This window comes from Theropithecus gelada, chromosome 1, assembly GCF_003255815.1.
Source record: "Theropithecus gelada isolate Dixy chromosome 1, Tgel_1.0, whole genome shotgun sequence".
NCBI classification, from domain to species: Eukaryota; Metazoa; Chordata; class Mammalia; order Primates; family Cercopithecidae; genus Theropithecus; species Theropithecus gelada.
The window spans coordinates 35061947-35087030 of NC_037668.1; the positions used below are offsets into that span (position 1 = coordinate 35061947).

Sequence of the window (25084 nt, forward strand, 5' to 3'; positions counted from 1 at the left end):
GGCTGAGGCAGGAGAATTGCTTGAACCTGAAAGGCGGGGGTTGCAGTGATCTGAGATCACGCCCCTGTACTCCAGCCTGGGCGACAGAGTGAGACAGAGTGAGACTGTCTAAAAAAAAAAGAAAGAAAAGAAAAGGAAAGGAAAGGAAAGGAAAGAAGGAAGGAAGGAAGGAAGGAAGGAAGGAAGGAAGGAAGGAAGGAAGGAAGGAAGGAAGGAAGGAAGGAAGGAAGGAGAGACAGACAGACAGACATTTGTCTATCTCTAGGATTCCTGGGGTTAAAAATTATCTAAAAATAAAGACACGTGAACACCACACAGGCCAGCCCGGGCAGCGGCACAGGCCTGGCCCCGTTCTGGAGGACTGTTTGCGGCTGAGTCTGACATGTTATTCCTCCCCCAGCCCCCATCACACTAACCTGCACTTCTAAGCCCTCCTCTGATCCCAGAAATTTCAAGGAAAGACAGAAAGTTGCCTGGGGTGGGACCTTTCCTACGTGGCTGCCTTCTCTCTCTGGGCCTGGCCCCGAGTATTCCCCACTCTATCTTCCACCTGCTGGGTCCTGGCAGCCAGTCACCTGGGCTGACTGCATGTCTGGTATGTCACCCGCGCCCACAGTCGCGCCCTTTTTCTGTTCCAGCTGCTCCTGTCCAAGATCAGAACCATGTTTGTCCAGTCCTTGTAGCATGAGTGGCAGGTGCTGGGGCCCAAGGCTAATGGACGCAGATGCTGCCAACCCCCTCTCAGCCGCCCCACTCTTGGCTGGTGTCCCCTCTGGAAGTGGCATCCAGCTGATGATGAGGGCTCTGAGGAAGCTGAGCACACATGGGTCAAGGTGCCACTCCCAGAAGGGTGCCACTCCTCCTGATCTCCGGGAAAGCTTCCCAGAGGAAGTGACACCTTGGCCAACTCCTAAAGGGTGAGCCAGGAGCAGAGGTCTGAGAAGGTTACGAGGAGAGGGAATGTTCGGGGCCCAAGGCCAGGAGTGCCCGGCGAGCTCTAGAAACAGAAAGCAACCCCACAAAGCTGGCGCACGGCCCAAAAGGGGATGAAGAAGAGATGGCCTGAGACAAAGTCTGGATCCATCCTGAAAGGAGGGGAGGCTGGGGAGGCTGAAGCCCAGGAACCAATCAAACACTTTGGGGAGGTCACCCCCCATGGCCTCTGCACTGACCTCTCACCCCCCATGGCCTCTGCACTGGCCTCTAGACCCCCCATGGCCTCTGCACTGGCCTCTCACCCCCCATGGCCTCTGCACTGGCCTCTAGCCCCCCCATGACCTCTGCACTGGCCTCTAGCCCCCCCATGGCCTCTGCACTGGCCTCTAGCCCCCCCATGGCCTCTGCACTGGCCTCTAGCCCCCCCATGGCCTCTGCACTGGCCTCTAGCCCCCCCATGGCCTCTGCACTGACCTCTCACCCCCATGACCTCTGCACTGACCTCTCACCCCCATGGCCTCTGCACTGGCCTCTCACCCCCATGGCCTNTCACCCCCATGGCCTCTGCACTGGCCTCTCACCCCCATGGCCTCTGCACTGGCCTCTTGCCCTGGCTCAGATCCTAACTAGCCCTGACCGCACACAGCCCCAGGAGTGGCTCTTCCTAAGCAGGAGTCTAGCCAAGTCACTCCTTTATCCACACCTTCCAGGGCCCTTCCTATCGACAGAATAAAGACTTAACCTCCTAGTAAGGCATCCAGAGCTCTCAGGGATCCAGAACTTTTCCACCTCAACTCTCACTGCCCTGCGGGGCTCAGAGCTGTACCTGCCAGAGCACCGCTGTTTACCAGGCACAGCTGGCCCTTCCCACTGTTCTACCTGTCCCAGCAACGTCTGACCCACCCTTTGTGAAGGACAGGGCACCATTTACGAATAGGGGAGTGTAAGCCAATACCCCCTCACAGAGGGCACCCGACACCACCCTCCCAAACCCCAGAGGCACAGGGACACCCTGACCCAGGATTCCACTCGCAGAAATCTACCCCACAGCTGTTTCCACACATGGTTAAACCAAGCACATGCAAGGGTACTCACTGCACAGCCGTGTATAACACAGGACACGTGCCAGCGCCTAGATGTCCACATGAGGACATAAAAGTAACAGCCACACATCGGAATATTGCTCAGCCTTGCACGAGGAGTAGGAACCTTCTCAGAGACCAGCTGTCAGGTGAAAAACAGCGAGGCACACACTCACGGGAGCAAGGTGACCACCCGGGGTGCAGGGACGACCATTCCAGGAAGGAGGTGTGGGAAACCAGAGGCCTCCATGGCCCCCAGAGGAAGAAACTAACTACTGAGCAGAGACCTCAGTGAGATGCCTCTGTGTCTTTTGGATGCCTTTAAACCATCTCGACCCATTCAAATTAATCAGTGGTCTTTGAAAATGCTTCAGCCGGGCACGGTGGCTCATGCCTACAATCCCAGCACTTTGGGAGGCCAAGATGGGCAGATCACAAGGTCAGGAGATCGAGACCATCCTGGCTAACGTGGTGAAACCCCGTCTCTACTAAAAATATAAAAAATTAGCCAGGCGTAGTGGCGGGCACCTGTAGTCCCAGCTACTCGGGAGGCTGAGGTAGGGGAATGGCCTGAACCCAGGAGGCGGAGCTTGCAGTGAGCCAAGATCTCGCCACTGCCCTCCAGCCTGGGCGACTGAGCAACACTCCATCTCAAAAAAAAAAAAAAAAAAGAAAAAGAAAAGAAAAAAGAAAATGCTTCAAGGCACAGCTCAAAACTCAGATGTCATCACACACCAGAGGCGATGGGCCAGCACTCATCCCAAGAGCGCCTGCAGCAGCGGCCCTGGGGTCCAGCCCATCGCCCTGGGGCCCAGCCCACCGCCCGGCAGGACAGCCTCAGCCTGTTCTGCAGTGGGAGTGAGGCAGGGGATGCATTCCCGGAGTGGAAAGGGTGGGTGCCTGGAACAATCGACGGGAGCCTGGCAGAGAGAGGAGTTGCTCCTGTCCCCTGGCCTCGCAGCAGACACCCTGAGGGCTGGCCATGCCTCCTGTGCCCTGGGTGGAGCCTGAGTACTGGGTTGAATTGTGTCCCCCAAAAGATATGTTTGAGAACTAACCCCAGAAACTATGAATGTCACCTTACTTGGAAAGAGTTCTTTGCATCCAGATACAATCAAGATGAGGTCGCTGTGCCTTAGGGAGGGCCCTAACCCAACAACTGGTGTCCTTATAGGAACAGGGAAATCTCGACATGAGACACAGGAGGTCCAGATGAAGATGAAGGCAGAGACGGGAGCAGCCTCCCGTCAGATGGGAGCGTGGCCCTGCCCACCGCTGGGTCTCCAGCCTGAGGAAATTGCTTCCAGTTGTCACCCACCACCTGGTTTGTGGCCACGCCCAGCGGCCTCTGCTGCTACCAAAGAAAGCAGCACTGAGTGGCACAGCGGAGCCTCGAGGCAGCAGCGGCAATGCCCTCAGCTCCGCTCAACACCCTCAGCCCAGTTCAGCATCCTCAGCCCCGCTCAGCACCCCTCAGCCCAGCTCAGCACCCTCAGCCCTGCTCAGCACCCGCCACCCACACCTGGGCAGCCCCGGACAGGCCCCTGTGCAGTGACCTTGGCAGCAGCCCTGCAGGGCACTGAACTCTGCCTGCCCCTTCTACAGCCCAGCACATGGCCAGCTGGGAGTGCCACCAGTGTCTCTGACTCTGACATAAAAATGTCAGTGCTGGCCGGGCGCAGTGGCTTACGCCTGTAATCCCAGCACTCTGGAAGGCTGAGGCGGGCGGATCATGAGGTCAGGAGTTCGAGACCAGACTCACCAACATGGTGAAACCCCATCTCTACTAAAAATACAAAAAAATAACTGGGCGTGGTGGCAGGCTCCTGTAATCCCAGCTACTTGGGAGGCTGAGGCAGGAGAATTGTTTGAACCTGGGAGGCGGAGGTTGCAGTGAGCCAAGATCACGCCATTGCACTCCAGCCTGGGCCATAGGGTGAGACTCCGTCTCAAAAAAAAAAAAAAGGGCGATGACTATACTTTCATGGTCAGGCGTGATGGCTCACGCCTGTAATCCCAGCACTTTGGGAGGCAGAGGCAGGTGGATCACCTGAGGTCGGGAGTTTGAGACCAGCCTGACCAACATAGAGAAACCCCGTCTCTACTAAAAATACAAAATTAGCCAACCGTAGTGGCACATGCTTGTAATCCCAGCTACTTGGGAGGCTGAGGCAGGAGAATCGCTTAAACCCTGGAAGCAGAGGTTGTGGTGAGCCGAAATTGCGCCCACTGCACTCCAGTCTGGGCAACAAGAGCAAAACTCCGTCTCAAAAAAAAAAAAAGTCAGTGTTAAAATGAAAACATTACTGCGTGAAACCCAGGGTAACCAGGGGTAGGTGAGCCTTGCTTCCTTTACTCCACAGTGGAAGCTAAAGTGCCCACCTGAAGTTGCACAGCCAGGTAGGGGTCTGGGGTCCAGGTGGGTCAGGACGGGGCCTGCAGGGCAGGCAGCTCATTACTTCCCCCTTCTGACAAAGGCCTCAAACCAGAGATCAAGCACCAGGTGCGCGTGCTCCACCCTCACCTCAGCTGGAAAGCTGGGTGGGACAGAGGTGTCTGGGCAGATTGTTCCCGATCATGGGGCCGCAGCTGCCACTCATGGCTGGGGGCCACCACCTGGGGCCGCAGACACTCGGAGCTTCCTGCAGGAGCTCAGCAGAGGCTGCCTTGGCCAGGAGTAGACAAGGGACAGGGGTTGCCGTTCCTGGAAGAAAAGGAGAAGTGGGTCTCCTTATGGCATGGGGAGACGGGGGCCTCACACCAGGCAGCCTTGAGGGACAAAACAGGTGTTTGGATGAGCATGGGGCCTCAAAGTCCAGGCAGAGGTACACGTAAATGCCTCCTCTATCCATGGGGGACTCTGCCAAATGGAAGCTCAAGTAGCCCTGCTTCTCCATTTTTTTTTTTTTTTTTTTTTTGAGAGGGAGTCTCACTCTGTCACCGAGGCTGGAATGAAGTGGCGTGATCTCAGCTCACTGCAACCTCTACCTCCCGGGTTCAAGCGATTCTCCTACCTCAGCTTCCCAAGTAGCTGGAATTACAGGTACACGTCACCATGCCCGACCAATTTTTGTATTTTTTAGTAGAGATGGGGGTTTCACCGTATTGACCAGGCTGGTCTCAAACTCCTGACCTCAGTTGATTCACCTGCCTTGGTGAAAGTGCTGGGATTACAGGTGTGAGTCACCGCGCCCAGTCCCTGCTTCTCCTCTTTGACTGGCTGCCTAAGGCAGTTCCGGCGAAGTTCCTTCAACCTGTAGACACGCCACTGCATCCCAGGAGAGGGAAGCGTGGGAGGAAGGGCTGGGCCAAGGAAAGTTCCAGCGACACTTCCAGGCCCCCAAGCAGGACAGGGGAAGAGGCCGACAATGGCCCTGAACTCCCAGCCTCCATTTTGGCCAGGAGCAGGGGACTGACCCAGGAGGCTCCTTGTGCAGCCCACAGCGCCCCCTCCACCGCAGGTAGGAAGCTCAGCAGCGCTGGGAAACCGCAGCAAACCCAGCAGCGAACCCAGCCCAGCTGGCAGGAGCAGAGGGAAGCCTCAGGAGCAAGGCCGGAAAGAAAACCAGGTGCCTTTCTCCCCAGGGACTAGAGCAGGCAGGGGAGTGCCCTGGTCCCTGTCAGGGGCTCCCAGCTTACCCAGGCCTGCACTTCCTGTCCCAGCTTCAGCTGACCACCTAACCTTGGGGGTCAGTAAGAGCTGGGCCAGGCAGGTGCCCTACTGCCCTTCTTGGCTGCATGATACCAGCCAGCCTGCTGGGCACAGGGGCCGAGTTCCCTCTACCCAACCCTCCCCTCCAAATGTCCCCAAACAATCCACCCACAGTGGCCCCTGCACGACCCGGACATGCCCATGACTGGCAGTACCTGCTCAGCTGGAAAGCCATGGTGGCTAGGACATCCCAGGATCAGATGCAGAGAAAGGCGAGGGAGCGGGAAGCATCACACAGTCCCTGCCTGACCCAGGACTGTCCCAGCTCCCCGCCACACCGGGCTTGGTGGGGAGCACCCCCCACCCCCAGCTTCCTGAGCTGCCCGATCTGGCCAGGAAGAGGCTGCCTCGCCAATCCAGAGCGTCTACCAGAAACCAGTCGTCATAGAAACCTTGCTTTATAAATAATTACAGAAGAAGTAATTCTGTGAGCTCTTCCGGCTGCCGTGCCAGGAGATCAGGAAGGCAGAGGGGCCGCTGCTGAGCAGCCTCAGGGAAGCGGTTGTGAGGCTCTGCCTTCTCTGACAGGGCACAACACAGCCCCTTAGTCTTTCTCCAGGGTCTCAGCCACAGCCAGGCCTGGCCCTGTTGCCGCCTTCTAGAGCTCCCTGAAATGTACACAGGGGAGGAAGGTCACAGGCCAACAAGGACTCCAGCAGGTCCAAGCCTGCATCCTGCTGATGGAGCTGGCAACTAAAGCCTGTCCCAAGGGCCAGCTCCCTGGCTGAAGCAAAGTGGACAGGCGGTCCAGCCTCCCCGCTCCTCAGGCCACACCCCTGACCCCTGTCCTTCCCCGTCCCCCTCTTCCTCCCTCCAACCCCCGCTTCAGAGGGTGCCCTGCCTGTCCTGGGGCCCAGCAACTCCGCTACCCTTCCTCCACTCCCGCAGGCTCTCAGGCTGCCAGCTGCTACCTGTGGGCCCTGTGCCCCCCCGCACCTGTACTCTCTTCACTCTGCCTCCCCTTCTACTGGGTGTCAGAAAGAAAGAGGCCAAACAATCACACGGCCAGGGTGCAGGCTACAGGGGGCCCAGTGCAGGAGGCGGGATGTGTTATCACCACTACCTCCCGCAATGCTGCCCCCACCAGGGCTGCTTTCCCAGAAATCCTGTGACCAGCAAGGGAAATGGAAAGTCCCCAGCCACAGCGCAGGCCGCACAGCCAACTCAACCAGGCTGGACCCACGGGCCTCCTCTCAGGGTGGGTCGCCCCGGCCTGGCCCCCGACCTCTGGGCAAGTTCCACACGTTTAGTTGTGAAAGAGAAAGTTAGGGCAGAGAGGGCTGATTAGGCAGACAGCCACTCCTGCTGGAACAGAGGGCCCTTATCAAACTTCCACATTCTATCTAACCAACTGGCAGGCAGTGCTGGAGGGCTTCTGAGCCTGGGAAGTCACTCTGGTAAAAGTTAAATAAGTAAATTATTACCAAAAGGAGGCTGGGTACGGTGGCTCATGCCTATAATCCCTGCACTTTGGGAGGCTGAGGCAGGCGGATCACGAGGTCAGGAGATGGCTAACACTGTGAAACCCTGTCTCTACTAAAAATACAAAAAATTAGCCAGGCATGGTGGCGGGCACCTGTAGTCCCAGCTACTTGGGAGACTGAGGCAAGAGAATGGCGTGAACCCGGGAGGCGGAGCTTGCAGTGAGCCGAGATCACACCACTGCACTCCAGCCTGGGCAACAGCGAGACTCCATCTCAAAAAAAAAAAAAAAAAGTTATTATTACTAAAGGGTAAGTCCTTTCACCTATGCGCAAAAATAAAGAGAAAGACATTTTCAGCTTACAAACCCCACGCACGCTGGGTCCCACAGGGAGGCTGGAGCTGCCCCCACCCAGGAATGTTTAATGTCTAGAAGCTGGAAGAGGAGGGGATTCTAAAGGGATACCACTGACCCAAAATGTCTCCCTAGAGGGTAAGTCAGGGGGCTGAGTCTGGCCCAATCCTGGCAGCTAACCCTGGCTGAAAATGCTCCCTGAGCCCTCCCCACCCAGGCAGCCTGTCCAGGCCCAGGCCCAGGCCGTCAGCCTCCTTAGCCTCCTGGCTGCCCATCTAGGCCCATCATCCTGAGTAGCTGGCATCCCAGGGCCAGGGGACTTGAAGCCACAGCACCTCCTACCCTGGCACACAGGACAGGTCCTCCCAGACACACTTCCCTCCCCTGACCCCAAATAGCCCATTGTTCCTCTCAGCTCCCAACTCACTGTTTGGCCTTCTCCCCAAAACAGGCCCTGTTGACTTCCTTTCTGAGGACGTTTAGTGACAAGCTTCTCCAAACCAGGAGCATCGTCTCCCCACGTCTCCCGTCGGCTCCCTCCAGAAGCTGTAGCCAAATGGAACTCAAGGAATGAGCCTGGGCCCCAATACTGTGCCCTTTGGACTTGGCCTCATCCCTCCAGGTGGGCATTGCTGCCTCCCTAAGCAACCCTTCCAACTGGTCCAAGCCCAGGTGTGCTAGGCCCACCACCCACCCCAAATCAGTGAGGACCTACCAGGCTTCCATAGCAACACAGGTTCAAGCCACAACCAGACGGTCCCGCAAAGAGGGAGGACTTGTCAGATAGCTTAGCCTTATGAGCACATAATCTCAAAGTTAAACAACTCAAGGTGCTACTTCCCATCTACTATATTAAAAATCATTTTAATTGACAAAACGAGATGTCTAGAAATGTTCATGGCAGCATTATTCACAACCACCCAAGGATGGAAAGAACCCGGCGTCCACCATGGATGGGTAGGTAAACAAAACGTGATAAATCCATACAATGAGATATTATGTGACCATAACAAATGAAGACCTACAGATCCACAGTAATGCACGGACCAGCCTTGAAACCACGCTGGGTGAAAGAAGTCAATCGCAAAAGGTCACGTGCCGTCTGATTCTGTGTATATTAAACGTCCACAACAGGCAGATCTACAGAAACAGAAAGTCGGCTGGTGGGGGGCAGGGGTTGGAGGACGGGAAATGGGAGTGACTGCTAATGCATGCAGGTTAATTCCGGGGGTGATGAAAATGTTCTGGAATTAAATTGTGCTGGTGGCTGCATAACCTTGTGAATCCACTAAGGTTCACGCAGAATTGTACAATCAAAAAGGGTGGACTTCATTAAGTTACAGCTCAGGAAAGCTGTTATAAACTACAAACAAGACAGGGTGGGGTAGCTCATGCCTGTAATCCCAGCATGTTGGGAGGCCGAGGCAGGTGGATCACCTGAGGTCAGGAGTTTGACACCAGCCTGGCCAACATGGTGAAACCCCACCACTACTAAAAAAAAAAAAATTAACCGGGCATGGTGGTGTGCTCCTGCAATCCCAGCTACCAGGCAACGTGAGGCAGGAGAATCACCTGAACCCAGGAGGCGGAGGTTGCAGTGAGCCAAGATCACGTCACTGCATTCCAGCCCCGGCAACAGAGCGGGACTCTGTCCAAAACAACAACAACAACAAAAACAAACAAAAAAAACTACAAACAACCGGATGCCAGAAGCTGCGGCCCCTCCCTCCACCAGCACTGGCCATGTGGGTGACGCATGGCAGGAGCACTGGAAACACTTTGCCCCAGAAAGGCACTCCCAAAATCTAGTCTAAAGAAAAACACATACAGCTTGGCAGAGACCTGCAGCCGTGCCATCTCTAAACCCAAACCAAGTAGAACTGGGTCAGTAGGCTGCGAGCATCCCTAAAAACATGCTTGAGGTTGTGTTTGGTTTCTACTTTTCCGGGGAAATGACCCACAGTTTTCTGCAGCTTTCGAAGGCATCTGGAAGCTAAAAAGTCAAGAGGTGGGCTGGGCACGGTGGCTTATGCCTGTAATCCCAGCACTTTGGGAGGCCAAGGCGGGCAGATCACCTGAGGTCAGGAGTTCGAGGCCAGCCTGGCCAACATGGCAAAACTCCGTCTCTACTAAAACTACAAAAATTAGCTGGACATGGTGGTGGGCACCTGTAATGCCAGCTACTTGGGAGGCTAAGGCAAGAGAATCGCTTGAACCCAGGAGAAAGAGGTTGCAGTGAGCCGAGATTGTGCCATTGTACTCCAGCCTGTGTGACAAAGTGAAACTCCATCTCAAAAAAAAAAGAAAAAAAAAAAATCAAGAGATGGCAGCACTTCTTCCCCCATCCCTCCCACACCTGCCCAGGCAGCCAAGCATATAGCAAGAAGGTAGGAAATGAGACAGACGCCTAGAACTCAAAAGCACACCGAGCCCAGCGCATCAGAGGGCACTCAGAAGAGAGAATTCAAGGAGAACTCTGCATCGATGCGCCCTAGAATGGGAGGCCACATCCTTCTCCCCAACCGAAACTCACTGCCTCATGCTAGAGGAAGCTGGTAGGGTCAGAAACTTACATCCAGGCTCCAGAAAGATCTCTCAGAGTTCAACGTGAAAAAAACAAATGACCTTTGGCTAAGCATGGTCATGCACGCCTGTAATCGCAGCACTTTGGGAGGCTGAGGTGGGCAGATCGCTAGAGCTCAGGAGTTGGAGACCTGTCTAGGCAACATGGTGAAACCCCATCTCTACCAAAAATCCAAAAAATTAGCCGAGCATAATGGTGCGTACCTGTGGGCCCAACTACTCAGGGGGCTAAGGTGGTAGGATCGCTTGAGCCGGGAGGTCAAGGCTGCAGCGAGCCAAGACTGCACCACTGAATTCCAGCCTGGATGACACAGAGAGACCTTGTCTCAAAAAAGGCCAGATGCAGTGACTCACACCTGTCATCCCACCACTTTGGGAGGCTGAGGCAGGAGGATCACTTGAGCCCAGGAGTTCCAGGCCAGCCTGGGCAACAAGAGGAGACTCTATCTCTACAAAAAAAAGAAAGAAAAGATGTTTAACATCATTAGACATTAGGAAAATACAAATTAAAATCACAGTAAGATACCACTACACACCTATCAGAATGGGTGAAATTAGAAGCCTGCACCAGGTGTTGGCGAGGGCGGGGAGGAACTGACACTCTCGTCTACAGCAGCTGGAAACACAAAATGGCACAACCACTTTGGGAACAATTCGGCAGTTTCTTAAATAGTTAAACATACACCCACCATAAACACAGCCACTGTACTCCTAGTATTTATTTCTACTCATATTTACCAATAAAAGCATATGTCCTTATAAAGACTTGTAGATGAATATTCATAGTGGTTTTCCATGTAATAGCCCAAAACTGGAAACAATGCAAACGTTCATCACCGGATGAACACATTGTGGTCTATCCATACGATGCAGCACAATAGAAAGGAATGAACAGGTGGTGGCTCACGCCTGTATTCTCAGCACTTTGAGAGGCTGAGGTGGGCGGATCACGAGGTCAGGAGTTTGAGACCAGCCTGGCCAACATGATGGAACCCTGTCTATACTAAAAATACAAAACATTAGCTGGGTGTAGCCGGGCATGGTCAGGTTCGGTGGCTCACACCTGTAATCCCAGCACTTTGGGAGGCCGAGGCAGGTGGATCACCTGAGGTTGGGCATTCAAGACCAGCCTGACCAACATGGAGAAACCCCATCTCTACTAAAAATATAAAATTAACTGGGCTTGGTGGTGCATGCCTGTAATACCAGCTACTCAGGAGGCTGAGGCAGGAGAATCCCTTGAACGCGGGAGGCAGAGATTGCAGTGAGCTGAGATCGTGCCATTGCACTCCAGCCTGGGTGCAGAGCGAGAGACTCTGTCTCAAAATAAAATAAAATAAAATAAAGCCCAGCGTTTGGCCGGGCGCCGTGGCTCACGCCTGTAATCCCAGCACTTTCGGAGACCGAAGCGTGCAGATCACGAGGTCAAGAGATCGAGACTAGCATGGCCAACATGGTGAAATCCCGTCTCTACTAAAAATACAAAAATTAGCGGGCCGTGGTGGCGCTCGCCTGTAGTCCCCGCTACTCTGGAGGCCGAGGCAGGAGAATCACTTGAACCTGGGAGGCGGAGGTTACAGTGAGCCAAAATCACGCCACTGCACTCCAGCCTAGGGACAGAGCAAGACTCCGTCTAAAAAAAAAAAAAAAAAGAAAGAAAGGAATGAATGACTGATACACGCAACTCTGTGGATGAATCTCCAAGTAATCATGCTAAGCGAGGGAGGCTGGACAAAAAGAGAACATACTGTGCAAGTCCATGTTTATAAACTTCGAGGAAACACAAACTATAGTGACAGAAAGCAGAGCAGAGATTGCCTGGCAGCAGGGAGGGACCAGAGAAGCAGAGGGCCTCAGCAGGGTGACAGGCCTGTTCATGGTCTCGATTGCAGTGAAGGCTTCACATGCTCACACAGACATACCTCAGAGACATCACGGGTTTGGTTCCAGATCACCGCAACAAAGCATACATCACACTTTATAATAAGTCACATGTTTTTTTGGTTTCCCAGTGCACGTAAAAGTTACGCTGTAGTCTATTAAGTGTATAATAGCAATATGCCTAAAGAAAAAAGTATATACCTTCATTTAAAAATACTTTATTGCTAAAAAATGCTAACAATCATCTGAGCCTTCGGTATGGTATTCTTTTTGCTGGCAGAGGGTCTTCTCAATGTCGATGGCTGCAGACTGATTAATATGTTTTGTGGGTTCTTTTTTTTTTTTTTTTGAGACAGAGTCTTGTTCTATTGCCCAGGCTGGAGTGCAGTGGCACGATCTTGGCTCACTGCAACCTCTGCCTCCTGGGTTCAAGTGGTTCTCCTGCCTCAGCCTCCCAAGTAGCTGGGATTACAGGCACATGTCACCATGCCCGGCTAATTTTTTGTATTTTTATTACAGACGGGGTCTCACTATGTTGGCCAGGCTGGTCTTGAACTCCTGACCTCTGGTGATCTGCCCACCTCAGCCTCCCAAAGTGCTGGGATTACCACCCGGCCTGCAGACTGATTAGGATGGCGAATGCTGAAGGCTGGGATGGCTGTGGCGGTTTCTTTTTTTTTTTTTTTTTTTTTTTTGAGACGGAGTCTCGCGCTGTCGCCCGGGCTGGAGTGCAGTGGCCGGATCTCAGCTCACTGCAAGCTCCGCCTCCCGGGTTTGCGCCATTCTCCTGCCTCAGCCTCCCGAGTAGCTGGGACTACAGGTGCCCGCCACCTCGCCCGGCTAGTTTTTTGTATTTTTTAGTAGAGACGGGGTTTCACTGTGTTAGCCAAGATGGTCTCGATCTCCTGACCTCATGATCCGCCCGTCTCGGCCTCCCAAAGTGCTGGGATTACAGGCTTGAGCCACCGCGCCCGGCCTACAGCGGTTTCTTAAAATAAGACAACAATGACATTGATCACATCAATTGACTTCTTTTCACAAAATATTTCTCTGGGCCGGGCACGGTGGCTCATGTCTGTAATCCCAGCACTTTGGAAGCCCGAGGTGGGTGAATCACTTGTGCCCAGGGGTTCCAGACCAGCCTGGGCAATAAAAGGAGATCTTGTCTCTATAAAAAGTAAAAATTAAAAAATTATCTGTGCATGGTGGCATGTGCCTGGGGTCCCAGCTACTTGAGAGGCTAGGGTAGGAGGATCCCTTGAATTCAGGAGGTCAAAGCTGCAGTGAGCTGTGATGGTGCCACTGCACTCCAGCCTGAGTGACAGAGCAGGACCCTGTCTCAAATTAAAAAATAATGAAAAAAGGCCGGGCGCGGTGGCTCAAGCCTGTAATCCCAGCACTTTGGGAGGCCGAGACGGGCGGATCACGAGGTCAGGAGATCGAGACCATCTTGGCTAACACGGTGAAACCCCGTCTCTACTAAAAAATACAAAAAACTAGCCGGGCGAGGTGGCGGGCGCCTGTAGTCCCAGCTACTCGGGAGGCTGAGGCAGGAGAATGGCTAAACCCGGGAGGTGGAGCTTGCAGTGAGCTGAGATCCGGCCACTGCACTCCAGCCTGGGCAACAGAGCGAGACTCCGTCTCAAAAAAAAAAAAAAAAAGGAAAAAAAAAAAAAAAAAAATGAAAAAAAAAAGATTTCCCTGTAGCATGCAATGATGTTTGCCAGCATTTTACCCACAGTAGAACTTACTTTTTTTTTTTTTTTTTTTTTGAGACAGAGTCTTACTCTATTGGCCAGGCTAGAGTGCAGTGGCATGATCTTGGCTCACTGCAACCTCTACCTCCCGGGTTCAAGTGATTCCCCTGCCTCAGCCTCCCAAGTAGCTGGGACTACAGGTGTGCACCACCACATCAGGCTAATTTTTTGTATTTTAGCAATCCCAAAGTGCTGGGATTACAGGTGTGAGCCACTACGCCCAGCCCAGTAGAACTTTCAAAAGCGGAGTCAGACCAGGCGCAGTGGCTCACGCCTGTAATCCCAGCACTTCGGGAGGCCAAAGTGGGTGGATCACTTAAGGTCAGGAGATTGAGACCATTCTGGTTAACACGGTGAAACCCTGTCTCTACTAAAAATACAAAAAAAATTAGCTGGGCCTGGTGGCAGGTGCCTGTAGCCTAGCGACTTGGGAGGCTGAGGCAGGAGAATCACGTGAACCCAGGAGGCGGAGCTTGCAGTAAGCCAAGATCGCACCACTGCACTCCAGCCTGGGTGACAGAGCGAGACTCCATCGCAAAAAAAAAAAAAAGCCAGGCGCGGTGGCTCACGCCTGTAATCCCAGCACTTTGGGAGGCCAAGGCAGGCGGATCACGAGGTCAAGACCATCCTGGCTAACATGGTGAAACCCCGTCTCCACTAAAAATACAAAAAATTAGCCAGGCGTGGTGGCGGGCGCCTGTAGTCCCAGCTACTTAGCAGGCTGAGGTAGGAGAATGGCCTGAACCTGAGAGGCGGAGCTTGCAGTGAGCCGACATCTCGCCACTGCACTCCAGCCTGGGTGACTGAGCGAGACTCCACCTCAAAAAAAAAAAAAGTGGAGTCGTGGAGTCAGTCCTCTTAAAACCTATGTTATTTTATCAGCTAAGTTTACGGAATATTCTAAATCCTTTTGTTACGGGATCTTTGGGGTGTCCCTTTTCTGGCCAGGAACCTCTGTGTCTGGTGGCACCTTTGCCCAAGTTTTGCTGGGGCCCACTGGGCTTGTTCCAACCACTCAGTCTGGCAGGCTGCGCTTGGCTCATGCTACCAGCCCGGGGCTTCCGCGCCTGCCAAGGACAAGCCTAGTGTGGAGCAGCGAGCAGTGTGTGAGCGACGTGGGGTCTGGCTACTGCACAGTCAGACACACCAGTTGCCGCTGCAGGGCAGACAACTCCAGATGCTGGCACAGGCGCTGGTTCTCTGCAAGGCTGCACCTGGACCAAGCACATCGCAAGCAGCTTGCCCAGCTGGCACAGGGGAATGCAGTGGTGCCTGGAAGCTTGGTGGGTGATGCCAGGAACTGCAGGGCCCCAAAGAGGGAGTCACAACCCTGGCTCAGGGAGCACCCAGGTCTGGACTCCCCAAACGGCGACAGCTCTTCTCTCCTTCCCTTGGCTGGCAACATGGCAAGCAAGGGGCATATTTCAGCCCTGTTTGTTACAGCTCTTTCAGCCTCACCATGGCAGGTCCCGAGTTCTTGCCCTGTCACTGGGAAGAATGAGTACACAGCCAAATGCAGAGTGAGCAAGACAAAGAGAAGCTTTATTGAGTGAAGGACAGCTCAGAGGAGACCCGTAGTGGGCAGCTCCTTTCCACAGCCGGGTCATCCCAATGAGTGTTCAGCTCTCAGCAAAGAGGGTAGCTCCTCTCTGCAGCTGGTCGTACTGTCATCTTTCTGTCCTCTGCTCTAGTCTGGCTGAGTCCAGGATTTTTATGGGCCTCAGAGTGGAGGAAACATGTGCTGACTGGTCCAGGGATGGGCCAGGGAAAAGCACCACAAGTTTCCCCTCTGGTCCTTGGGACTGGCTGGCCGGCCCCCAGGGTTCAGGCTCTCCCCAACCAGACCCCTCCTACCCAGGAGCCTGTCTGCCTCCCACCACTGTTCATGGCATCCAGGCTGTTTGTGCCAGTCTGTTCTCAGCCCCTATTCGGCCTCCCTCCCATGCTTGTCGGTGGCCAAAGTCCGAAGGGCGCCATCAGCAAGGTGGGTGCAGTGGCCACACCGCAGTCCAGGTCCCCGAAGTGAATTCTGCTCCCACTTCCCACCCCGGGCCCTGAAGCATAACCCAAGCTCTGCATCCCAGCCCCCACGCTCCTTATGCAGGTGCAGCATCACCCCAGGCCCAGCTCCACCTTGGGGCTCCTCTCTGCCTGCACCTCCATGCCCAATCATGCTGCTTCCCCACCAGCAGGCAACTCAGCCTGGCCCCACTGTGGTGGCCCCCAGGGCAGCGGGCTCTGGGAGACTCCCAGGGGCAGGCTCCAGGGACTGTCTGTCTCCTCTGCACACCCCTCCCCACTGTGACAGCAGGTGAGAGCTGTGACCCGGAGCCAGGGTCTGGAGTGGCAAGTCTCCAGGCCTGGGAGCGGGTCCCGCTTGGCTGCACAAGGATGGGAGCAGTACAGTCAGCTGCCCAGGGAATGCGGGGCACAGGGGACCCACTGCTGCCACTGCTGCTCCCACAGCTGCTCCTGCCACCACTGCTTGCACCACCCCACTGCAGCCAGCGTGAAGGCAGGGGTTGCTCCAGATGGCCCACCACTGCCATTACTTTCTTGTCATTTCAGCAATGTTCACGGCATCTTCATCAAGACTAGATTCCATCTTAAGAAACCACTGTCTTTTTTTTCTTTTTTCTTTCTTTCTTTTTTTTTTTTTTTTTTTGCTCTATTGCCCAGGCTGGAGTACAATGGCACAATCTTGGCTCACCGCAACTTCTCCACTCCTGGGTTCAAGCAATTCTTGTGACTCAGCCTCCTGAGTAGCTGGGATTACACACACATATCACCACATCTAGCTAGTTTCTGTATTAGTAGAGAAGAGGTTTCACCACATTGGCCAGGATGGTCTCGAACTCCTGACCTCAGGTGGTCCACCCACCTTGACCTCCCCAAACTGTTGGTATTACAGGCGTGAGCCACCACACCTGGCCTACAAATATTCTTAATGGCATCTAGAATAGTGAATGCTTTCCAGGAAGTTTTCAATTTACATTGCCCAGATCAGAAGAATTGCTATCTAAGGCAGCTAGAGCCCCATAAAATGCAGTTCTTTTTTTTTTGTTTTTTGTTTTAGAGAATGAGTCTTGCTCTGCCGCACAGGCTGGGGTACTGCAACCTCCACCTCCTGGGTTCAAGCAATTCTCCTGCCTCAGCCTCCCCAGTAGCTGGGACTACAGGCACATGTTGTCACATCCAGCTAATTTCTCTTTTTTTTTTTTTTTGAAATGGAGTCTCGCTCTGTCGCCCAGGCTGGAGTGCAGTGGCATGACCTCGGCTCACTGCAAGCTCCGCCTTCCAGGTTTATGCCATTCTCCTGCCTCAGCCTCCCGAGTAGCTGGGACTACAGGCGCCCACCACCTAACCCAGTAATTTTTTGTACTTTTTGTAGAGACAGGATTTCAACGTGTTGCCCAGGCTAGTCTCAAACTCCCGAGCAAAGGCAATCCACCTGCCTCAGCAGGATTACATGTGTGAGCCACCACATCCGGCCCAAAATGCATTTCTTAAACAATAAGAGTTGAAAGTCAAGATTACTCCTTGATCCATGTTGCAGAATGGATGCTGAGTTAATAGGTGCTATTATCCACTTTGGTTTGGATATGAGGATCCCTAACCTCATGTTGAAATTCGATCCCAATGTTGGAGGCAGGACCTAATGGGAAGTGTTTGGGTCACGGGATGAATCCCTCTGGAAGGGCTTGGTGCCATCCTCATGGTGATGAGTGAGTTCTTGCTTTACTAGCCTCTGGGAGAGCTAATAGTTAAAAGGAGCCTGGCACCTCCCTTCTCTCTCACTTGTCTGGCCATGTGATCTGCACACATCAGCTTCCCTTCCCCTTCTGCAGCTTGAGTCCCTCAGCAGAAGAAGATGCTAGTGCCATGCTTCCTGTACAGCTTACAGAACCATGAGCCAAATAAAGCTCTTTCCTTCATAAATTAACCCAGCTTTGGGCATTCCTTTATAGCCACATGAATGGACTAAAGACAGTAGGCACGAAAACAAAATTAATCTCCTTGTGCATCTCCATCAGAGCTCTTGGGTTATCAGGTCTATTGTCAATGCACAGTATTATTATTATTATTATTATTATTATTATTATTATTTTGAGATGGAGTCTTGTTCCGTCACCTGGCCTGGAGTGCAGTGGTGCAATCTCAGCTCACTGCAACCGCCACCTCCCTGGTTCATGTGATTCTCCTGCCTCAGTCTCCCAAGTAGCTGGGATTACAGGCATGCATCACCATGCCCGGCTAATTTTTGTATTTTTTTTTTTAGTAAAGATGGGGTTTCACCATGTTGGCCAGGCTGGTCTCGAGCTCCTGACCTCAGGTAATCCAGCCACCTTGACCTCCCACAGTGCTGGGATTACAGGCATGAGCCACCACGCACAGCCAATGATCAGTATTATTTTGATTTTTTTTTTTTTTTTTTGAGACAGAGTGTCACCCTATCCAGGCTGGAGTGCAGTGGTGCGATCTCAGTTCACTGCAACCTCTGCCACCCAGATTCGAGCAATTCTCCTGCCTCAGCCTCCTGAGTACCTTGGATTACAGGCGCCTGCCCCCCGGCACCTGGCTAATTTTTGTATTTTTAGTTAGAGACGGGGTTTCACCATCTTGGCTAGGCTGGTCTTGAACTCCTGACCTTGTGATCCACTTGCCTCGGCCTCCCAAAGTGCTGGGATTACAGGCACGAGCCACTGCACCTGGCCTGATCAGTATTACTTTGAAAGAAGTATTTTTTTCTGAGCAGTAGGTCTCAACAGTAGGCTTAAAAATATTCAGAAAACTATGCTATAAACAGATGTGCTGACATCCAGGATTTGTTGTTCCATTTATAGAACATAGGCAGAGTAAATTCAGCATAATTTATAAGGACCCTTTTCAGAACATAAATGAGCATTGGCTTCAACTTAAAGTCACCAGCTGTATAAGCCCTTAATAAGAGAGCTAGCCTGTCCCCCCACTTTTTTTTTTTTTTTTTTTTTTTTGAGACAGAATCTCACTCACTCTGTCATCCAGGCTGGAGTGCTGTGGTGGGCGTGATCTCAGCTCACTGCAACCTCTACTTCACAGGCACAAGTGATTCTCCTGCCTCAGCCTCCTGAGTAGCTGGGACTACAGGCACATGCCACCACACTCAGCTAATTTTTGTATTTTTGGTAGAGACAGGGTTTTGCCATGTTGGCCAAGTTGGTCTCAAACTCCTTACCTCAGGTGATCTGCCTGCCTCAGCCTCCCAAAGTGCTGGGATTACAGCGTAGTCACCAGACCTGGCCTGTCCTTTGAAGCCAGGCATTGACTTTTCCTCCCTAGCTATGAAAGTCCTACATGTTATCTTCTTTCAACAGAAAGCTGTTTCACCCACACTGAAAGCCTAGGCAGGGCACAGTGGCTCACGCCTATAATCTCAGCATTTTGGGAGGCTGAGGCAGGTAGATCATTTGAGGTCAGGAGTTCAAGACCAGCCTGGCCAACATAGTGAAATCCTGTTTCTACTAAAAATAAAAAAATTAGCCAGGCATGGTAACGTGTACCTGTAGACCCAGCTACTCGGGAGACTGCGGCAGGAGAATCGCTTGAACCTGAGAGGTGGAGGTAGCAGTGAGCCAAGGCTCCGCCACTGTACTCCAGCCTAGGCGACAGAGCAAGACTCTGTCTCCAAAAAAAAAAAAGAAAAGAAAACCTATTGTGTCGCCACCCTCATCGGTGATCTCAGCCAGATCCGGATAACCTGCTGCAGCTTCTCCATCAGCACCTGCTGCTCTACCTTGTACTTTTATGTTATGGAGGTGGCTTCTTCCCTTCAACCTCATGAACCAACCTCTGTTAGCTTCACGCTTTTCCTCTGCAGCTTCCTCACCTCTCTCAGCCTTCATAGAACTGAAGAGAGTTAGGGCTTTGCTCTGGATTAGGCTTTGGCTTAAGGGAATGTTGTCGCTGATTTGATCTTCTCTCCAGACCACTAAAATTCTTCTTCTCTGTTATCAGCAGGAAGGCTGTTTTGCTTTCTTATCATTCATATAATCACTGGAATAGCACTTGGAATTTCCTTCGAAGGACTTTTCCTTTACATTCACAACTTGGCTAACTGTTTGGCACACAAGGCCTAACTTTCAGCCTATCTCAGCTTTCAACATGCCTTCCTAAGTTTGATCATGTCCAGCTTTTGGCTTTTTTTTTTTTTTTGAGAGTCTCACTCTGTCACCCAGGCTGGAGTGCAGTGGCACGATCTTGGCTTACTGCAACCTCCCCCTCTGGGTTCAAGAGGTTCTTCTGCCTCATCCTCTGAGTAGCTGAGACTACAGGCGCGTGTTACCACACCTGGCTAATTTTTTGTATTTTTAGTAGAGATGGGGTTTCACTATGTTGGCCAGGCTGGTCTCGAACTCCTGGCCTCAAGTTGTCCGACTGCCTCAGCCTCCCAAAGTGCTGGAATTATAGGCATGAGCCACCGCACCTAGCCTCAGGTTTTTGGCTTAAAGTGAGAGATGTGTGACTCTCTCCTTCACTGGAACACTTAGAGGTAGGGTAATTTCAAAATTGTTGTATCTCAGGGAATCAGGGAGCCCAAGAAAAGGGAGAGAGATGAGGAAACAGCCGGTCAGTGGGGCAGTCAGAACACACGCAACATTTATCAATTTCATTTGCTGTCTTACATGGACGCGGTTCACGATGTCCCAAAACACCTACATTAGTAACACCAAAAACTACTGGTCATAGATCACTATAACAAAGATAATAATGAAAAAGTTTGAAATATTGCAAGAATTACGAAAATTATGATATAGACACACTACATGAGCACAGGCTGGCTGAAAAAACGGTGCCAGTAGACTTTCTCAATGCAGGGTTGCCACGATTTTTTTTTTTTTGAGACAGAGTCTCACTCTGTTGCCCAGGCTGGAGTGTAGTAGCATGATCCCGGCTCACTGCAACCTCTGCCTCCCAGGTTCAAGTGATTCTCCTGCCTCAGCCTCGGGAGTAGCTGTGACTACAGGCACATGTCACCGTGCCCAGCTAATTTTTTATATTTTTAGTAGAGATGGGGTTTCGCCATGTTGGCCAGGCTGGTCTCGAACTCCTGACCTCAGGTGATCCTCCTGCCTCGGCCTCCCAAAGTGCTGGGATTACAGGTGTGAGCCACCACACCTGCCCCAAACTTTCAATTTGTAAAAAATGCAGGACCTGGCTGGGTGCAGTGGCTCACGCCTATAATCCGAGCACTTTGAGAGGCTGAGGTGGGTGGATCACCTGAGGCCAGGAGTTTAAGGCCAGCCTGACCAACATGGTGAAACCCCGTCTCTACTAAAAATACAAAAATTAGCTGGGCACGGTAGCAGGTGCCTGTAATCCCAGCTCTTTAGGAGGCTGAGGCAAGAGAATCGCTTGAATCCAGAAGGCAGAGGTTGCAGTGAGCCTGGGCCACAAAAGCGAAACTCCATCTAAAAAAAAAAAAAAAATGCAGGACCTGCAAAGTGTAATGAAAGGAAATCTGCCTGTGTCTAGGTCAAAACTGATCAAACTGAATACTTTCCATATGTACAGTTCTAGAAATTATTCCTGTATAACTCTGTTTAAATAAGTATCTCTTCCACCTCCCACCTCTGACTTTTAGAGAATCAAATATCCATGGCAAATGCATTGGGCTTGTTTCTACTTGAGGCACCTACTCTGGGCAAGTTTCCTGGAATTCTGCCATTCTGCAAGGGAAGGTAGCAGCAAGTGCAATGAAGTCACCTGAGGACAGAGGCCTGGTCCCCATGCTGGCAGCTGCGCCCAGGTCCCTCAGCCGGAACAGAGGCGGGAGGCAGGTGGCCAAATGGCCCTGGGAACTCTAGTTAGGGAGTCACTAAGAGCCCTGTCCAACCAGGCACTGGTTAAAGCCCTCCCACAGGCCCATGGGGACTGAAGGCATGCCCCTCAGTGGGCAGACCAGCAGGCCCTGAGGACTTCCAGAGTATGGAGCCAGTGGGTCAGTACGGCCACCCTGAGTCTCACTCTCCAGATGTCAAGGAGGATGCCCTGAACACACTGGGCGTGGGGCCTGTGTGGAGAAGCTGAGCTCCACTGCGCAGGGTCCAAGGACTCTGCTTTGCCCAACATCCTGGAGGTCAAGCACCAACACCCTGCCACGCACCACCTGCAGGCCGCACAGTGGATGAGGGGCAGGTGGAAATGGCAGAGGAGGTAAGGTCTGCACTCTACTGGGGTCCCTGCCCCACCTGCCACACACCCCTAGGTCACTGCGCCTGGAGGGCCCCAGTGTCTTCACCTGTAAATGGAGGGTGAACTGCCAAGCTGAGAGTTCTCCATGGCTGGGACACCCTACACTATTCCACAGACTCCCTCGTCGAACCCAGGACAAGCCCCAGCATCAGTGAGCCCCTGGGTCTCGGCCAGTTGAAGGGAATAACCACATCAAGAGTCAGAGGAGAAAAACCAAGTTTGGCATCTGCTGCAAACGATGGCTTCTCTTGTTCATCCTGATCAGTTACCTGGCTGAGGTTCCCACTTTATTGATATTAAGATTTCAGCTCCAGGCCAGGCGCAGTGGATCACGGCTGTAATCCCAGCACTTTGGGAGGCCGAGGTGGGCAGATCACAAGGTCAGGAGATCGAGACCATCCTGCGAGACCATCCTGGCTAACTCGGTGAAACCCCGTCTCCACTAAAAATACAAAAAAAAAAAAAAATTAGCTGAGCGTGGTGGCGGGCGCCTGTAGTCCCAGCTACTCGGGAGGCTGAGTCAGGAAAATGGCGTGAACCCGGGAGGTGGAGCTTGCAGTGAGCGGAGATCGCACCACTGCACTCCAGCCTGGGCAACAGAGCAAGACTCCGTCTCAAAAAAAAAAAAAGATTTCAGCTCTGAGAGAGGCATTATTAAGATAACGGAGACAGGCTGGGCGCAGTGGCTCACGCCTGTAATCCCAGCACTTTGGGAGGCTGAGGCAGGCAGATCACGAGGTCAGGAGATCGAGACCATTCTGGCTAACACGGTGAAACCCCGTCTCTACTAAAAATACAAAAAATTAGCCGGGCATGGTGGCGGGCGCCTGTAGTCCCAGCTACTCAGGAGGCTGAGGCAGGAGAATGGCGTGAACCCAGGAGGTGGAGCTTGCAGTGAGCCAAGATTGCGCCACTGCACTCCAGCCTGGGCGACAGAGCAAGACTGCCTCAGGAAAAAAAAAAAGATAATGGAGACAAGCCATGGACTGAAGAAAATGTCTACAAAACGTGTATCTCTCTCAGCAAACTATCGCAAGAACAGAAAACCAAACACCGCATATTCTCACTCATGGGTGGGAACTGAACAATGAGATCACATGGACTCAGGAAGGGGAACATCACACACCGGGGCCTATCATGGGGAGGGGGGAGGGGGTAGGGATTGCATGGGGAGTTATACGTGATATAAATGACTAGTTGATGGGTGCTGACGAGTTGATGGGTGCAGCACACCAACATGGCACAAGTATACATATGTAACAAACCTGCACGTTATGCACATGTACCCTAGAACTTAAAGTATAATAATAATAATTAAAAAAAAGAAAAAAAAACCGTATATCTGATAAACAACTTGTTTCTAAAATATACAAAGTACTCTTAAAACTCAACAATAAGAGGCCATGCGCGGTGACTCATGCCTATAATCCCAGCACTTTGGGAGGTGGACACGGCCAGATCACTTGAGGTCAGGAGTTGGAGACCAACCTGGCCAACGTGGAGAAACCCCAAAAATTAGCCAGGTCTGGCGGTACATGCCTGTAATCCCTGCTTGGAGACTGAGGCACAAGAATCCCTTGAGCCAGGGAGGTGGAGGCTGCAGTGTGCCAAGACTGCACCACTGTACTCCAGCCTGGGTGACAGTGAGACTCTCTGATCTCTGGGGAAACAAAAACTCAAATAAAAAAAAAATACCTGTCAGAATGGCCTAAACCCAAAGTACTGACAACATCAAATGCTGGTGAGGAGCACAGGCGCACAGGAGCCCTCATTCACCGCTGGTGAGAATGCAAAATGGCACAGCCACTTTGGAAGACAGTTTGGCAGTTTTCTACAAAGCTAAATGTACTCTTCAATTAAATCAATCTTATATTCCATTAAATATATTAAAAAATACATGTAGGCCGGGCACGGTGGCTCAAGCCTGTAATCCCAGCACTTTGGGAGGCCGAGACGGGCGGATCACGAGGTCAGGAGATCGAGACCATCCTGGCTAACATGTTGAAACCCCGTCTCTACTAAAAAAAAACGCAAAAAACTAGCCAGGCGAGGTGGCGGGTGCCTATAGTCCCAGCTACTCCGGAGGCTGAGGCAGGAGAATGGCATAAACCCGGGAAGTGGAGCTTGCAGTGAGCTGAGATCCGGCCACTGCACTCCAGCCTGGGCGACAGAGCGAGACTCCATCTCAAAAAAAATAAATAAATAATAAATAAAAAAAACAAAAAAATAAAAAATACATGTAAAGGCCAGGTGCGGTAGCTCACGCTTATAATCCTAGCACTTTGGGAGGCTGAGGCGGGAAGATCACTTGAGCCCAATAGTTCGAGACCAGCCTGGGCAACATAGCGAGACTCCATCTCTATTTAAATAATAAAAAAATATATTATGTAAAAACTTAGTTGGTACATGGAAACAATTAAACGCAAAATCAAGTAAAAATTCAAGCTGGATACAGGTGTATTAAGAATCTTACTAGGGCTGGGCGCGGTCGCTCACGCCTGTAATCCCAGCAGTTTGGGAGGCCGAGGTGGGCGGATCACAAGGTCAGGAGATCAAGACCATCCTGGCTAACACAGTGAAATCCCGTCTCTACTAAAGAATACAAAAAAAAAAAAAAAAAAATTAGCCGGGCATAGTGGCGAGCGCCTATAGTCCCAGCTACTCGGGAGGCTGAGGCAGGAGAATGGCGTGAATCCAGGAGGTGGAGGTTGCAGTGAGCCGAGATTGTGCCACTGCACCCCAGCCTGGGCGACAGACCAAGACTCCATCTCAAAAAAAAAAAAAAAGAATCTTACTAGAATCTTAATAGATGTCAGATAACATGGGTCAATTCAGCAGCTTCAGGCTGGTTTATGAGTGTCACCACTTCTAAGAGCCTGGCTTTTATAAGGCACAAGACAAGGTGAGGTCTGCCTGTCATTAAAGGAAGCACTGAGGCCGGGCGCGGTGGCTCAAGCCTGTAATCCCAGCACTTTGGGAGGCCGAGACGGGCGGATCACGAGGTCAGGAGATCGAGACCATCCTGGCTAACACGGTGAAACCCTGTCTCTACTAAACACATACAAAAAACTAGCCGGGCGAGGTGGCGGGCGCCTGTAGTCCCAGCTACTCGGGAGGCTGAGGC

The 25084-nt window shown here is 52.2% G+C and overlaps 1 protein-coding gene across 6 annotated transcripts in view; it reads right to left on the reverse strand.

The window, feature by feature from the left end:
- The window catches only part of ACOT7 (acyl-CoA thioesterase 7), a 133594-nt gene that overhangs the window by 89693 nt on the left and 18817 nt on the right, over positions 1-25084 (reverse strand). The window contains exon 1 of one of the 6 annotated variants that reach the window (XM_025404996.1): positions 7935-8088. The exons of 4 other annotated variants lie outside the window; for them this stretch is intronic. In XM_025404996.1, the coding sequence (XP_025260781.1) occupies positions 7935-8017 (83 nt within the window). In that variant the 5' untranslated portion in view covers positions 8018-8088. Of the gene's footprint in view, positions 1-5885; positions 6004-7934; positions 8089-25084 lie in introns of those variants that run through there. One more of the 6 variants, XM_025405007.1, reaches the window with a different exon arrangement.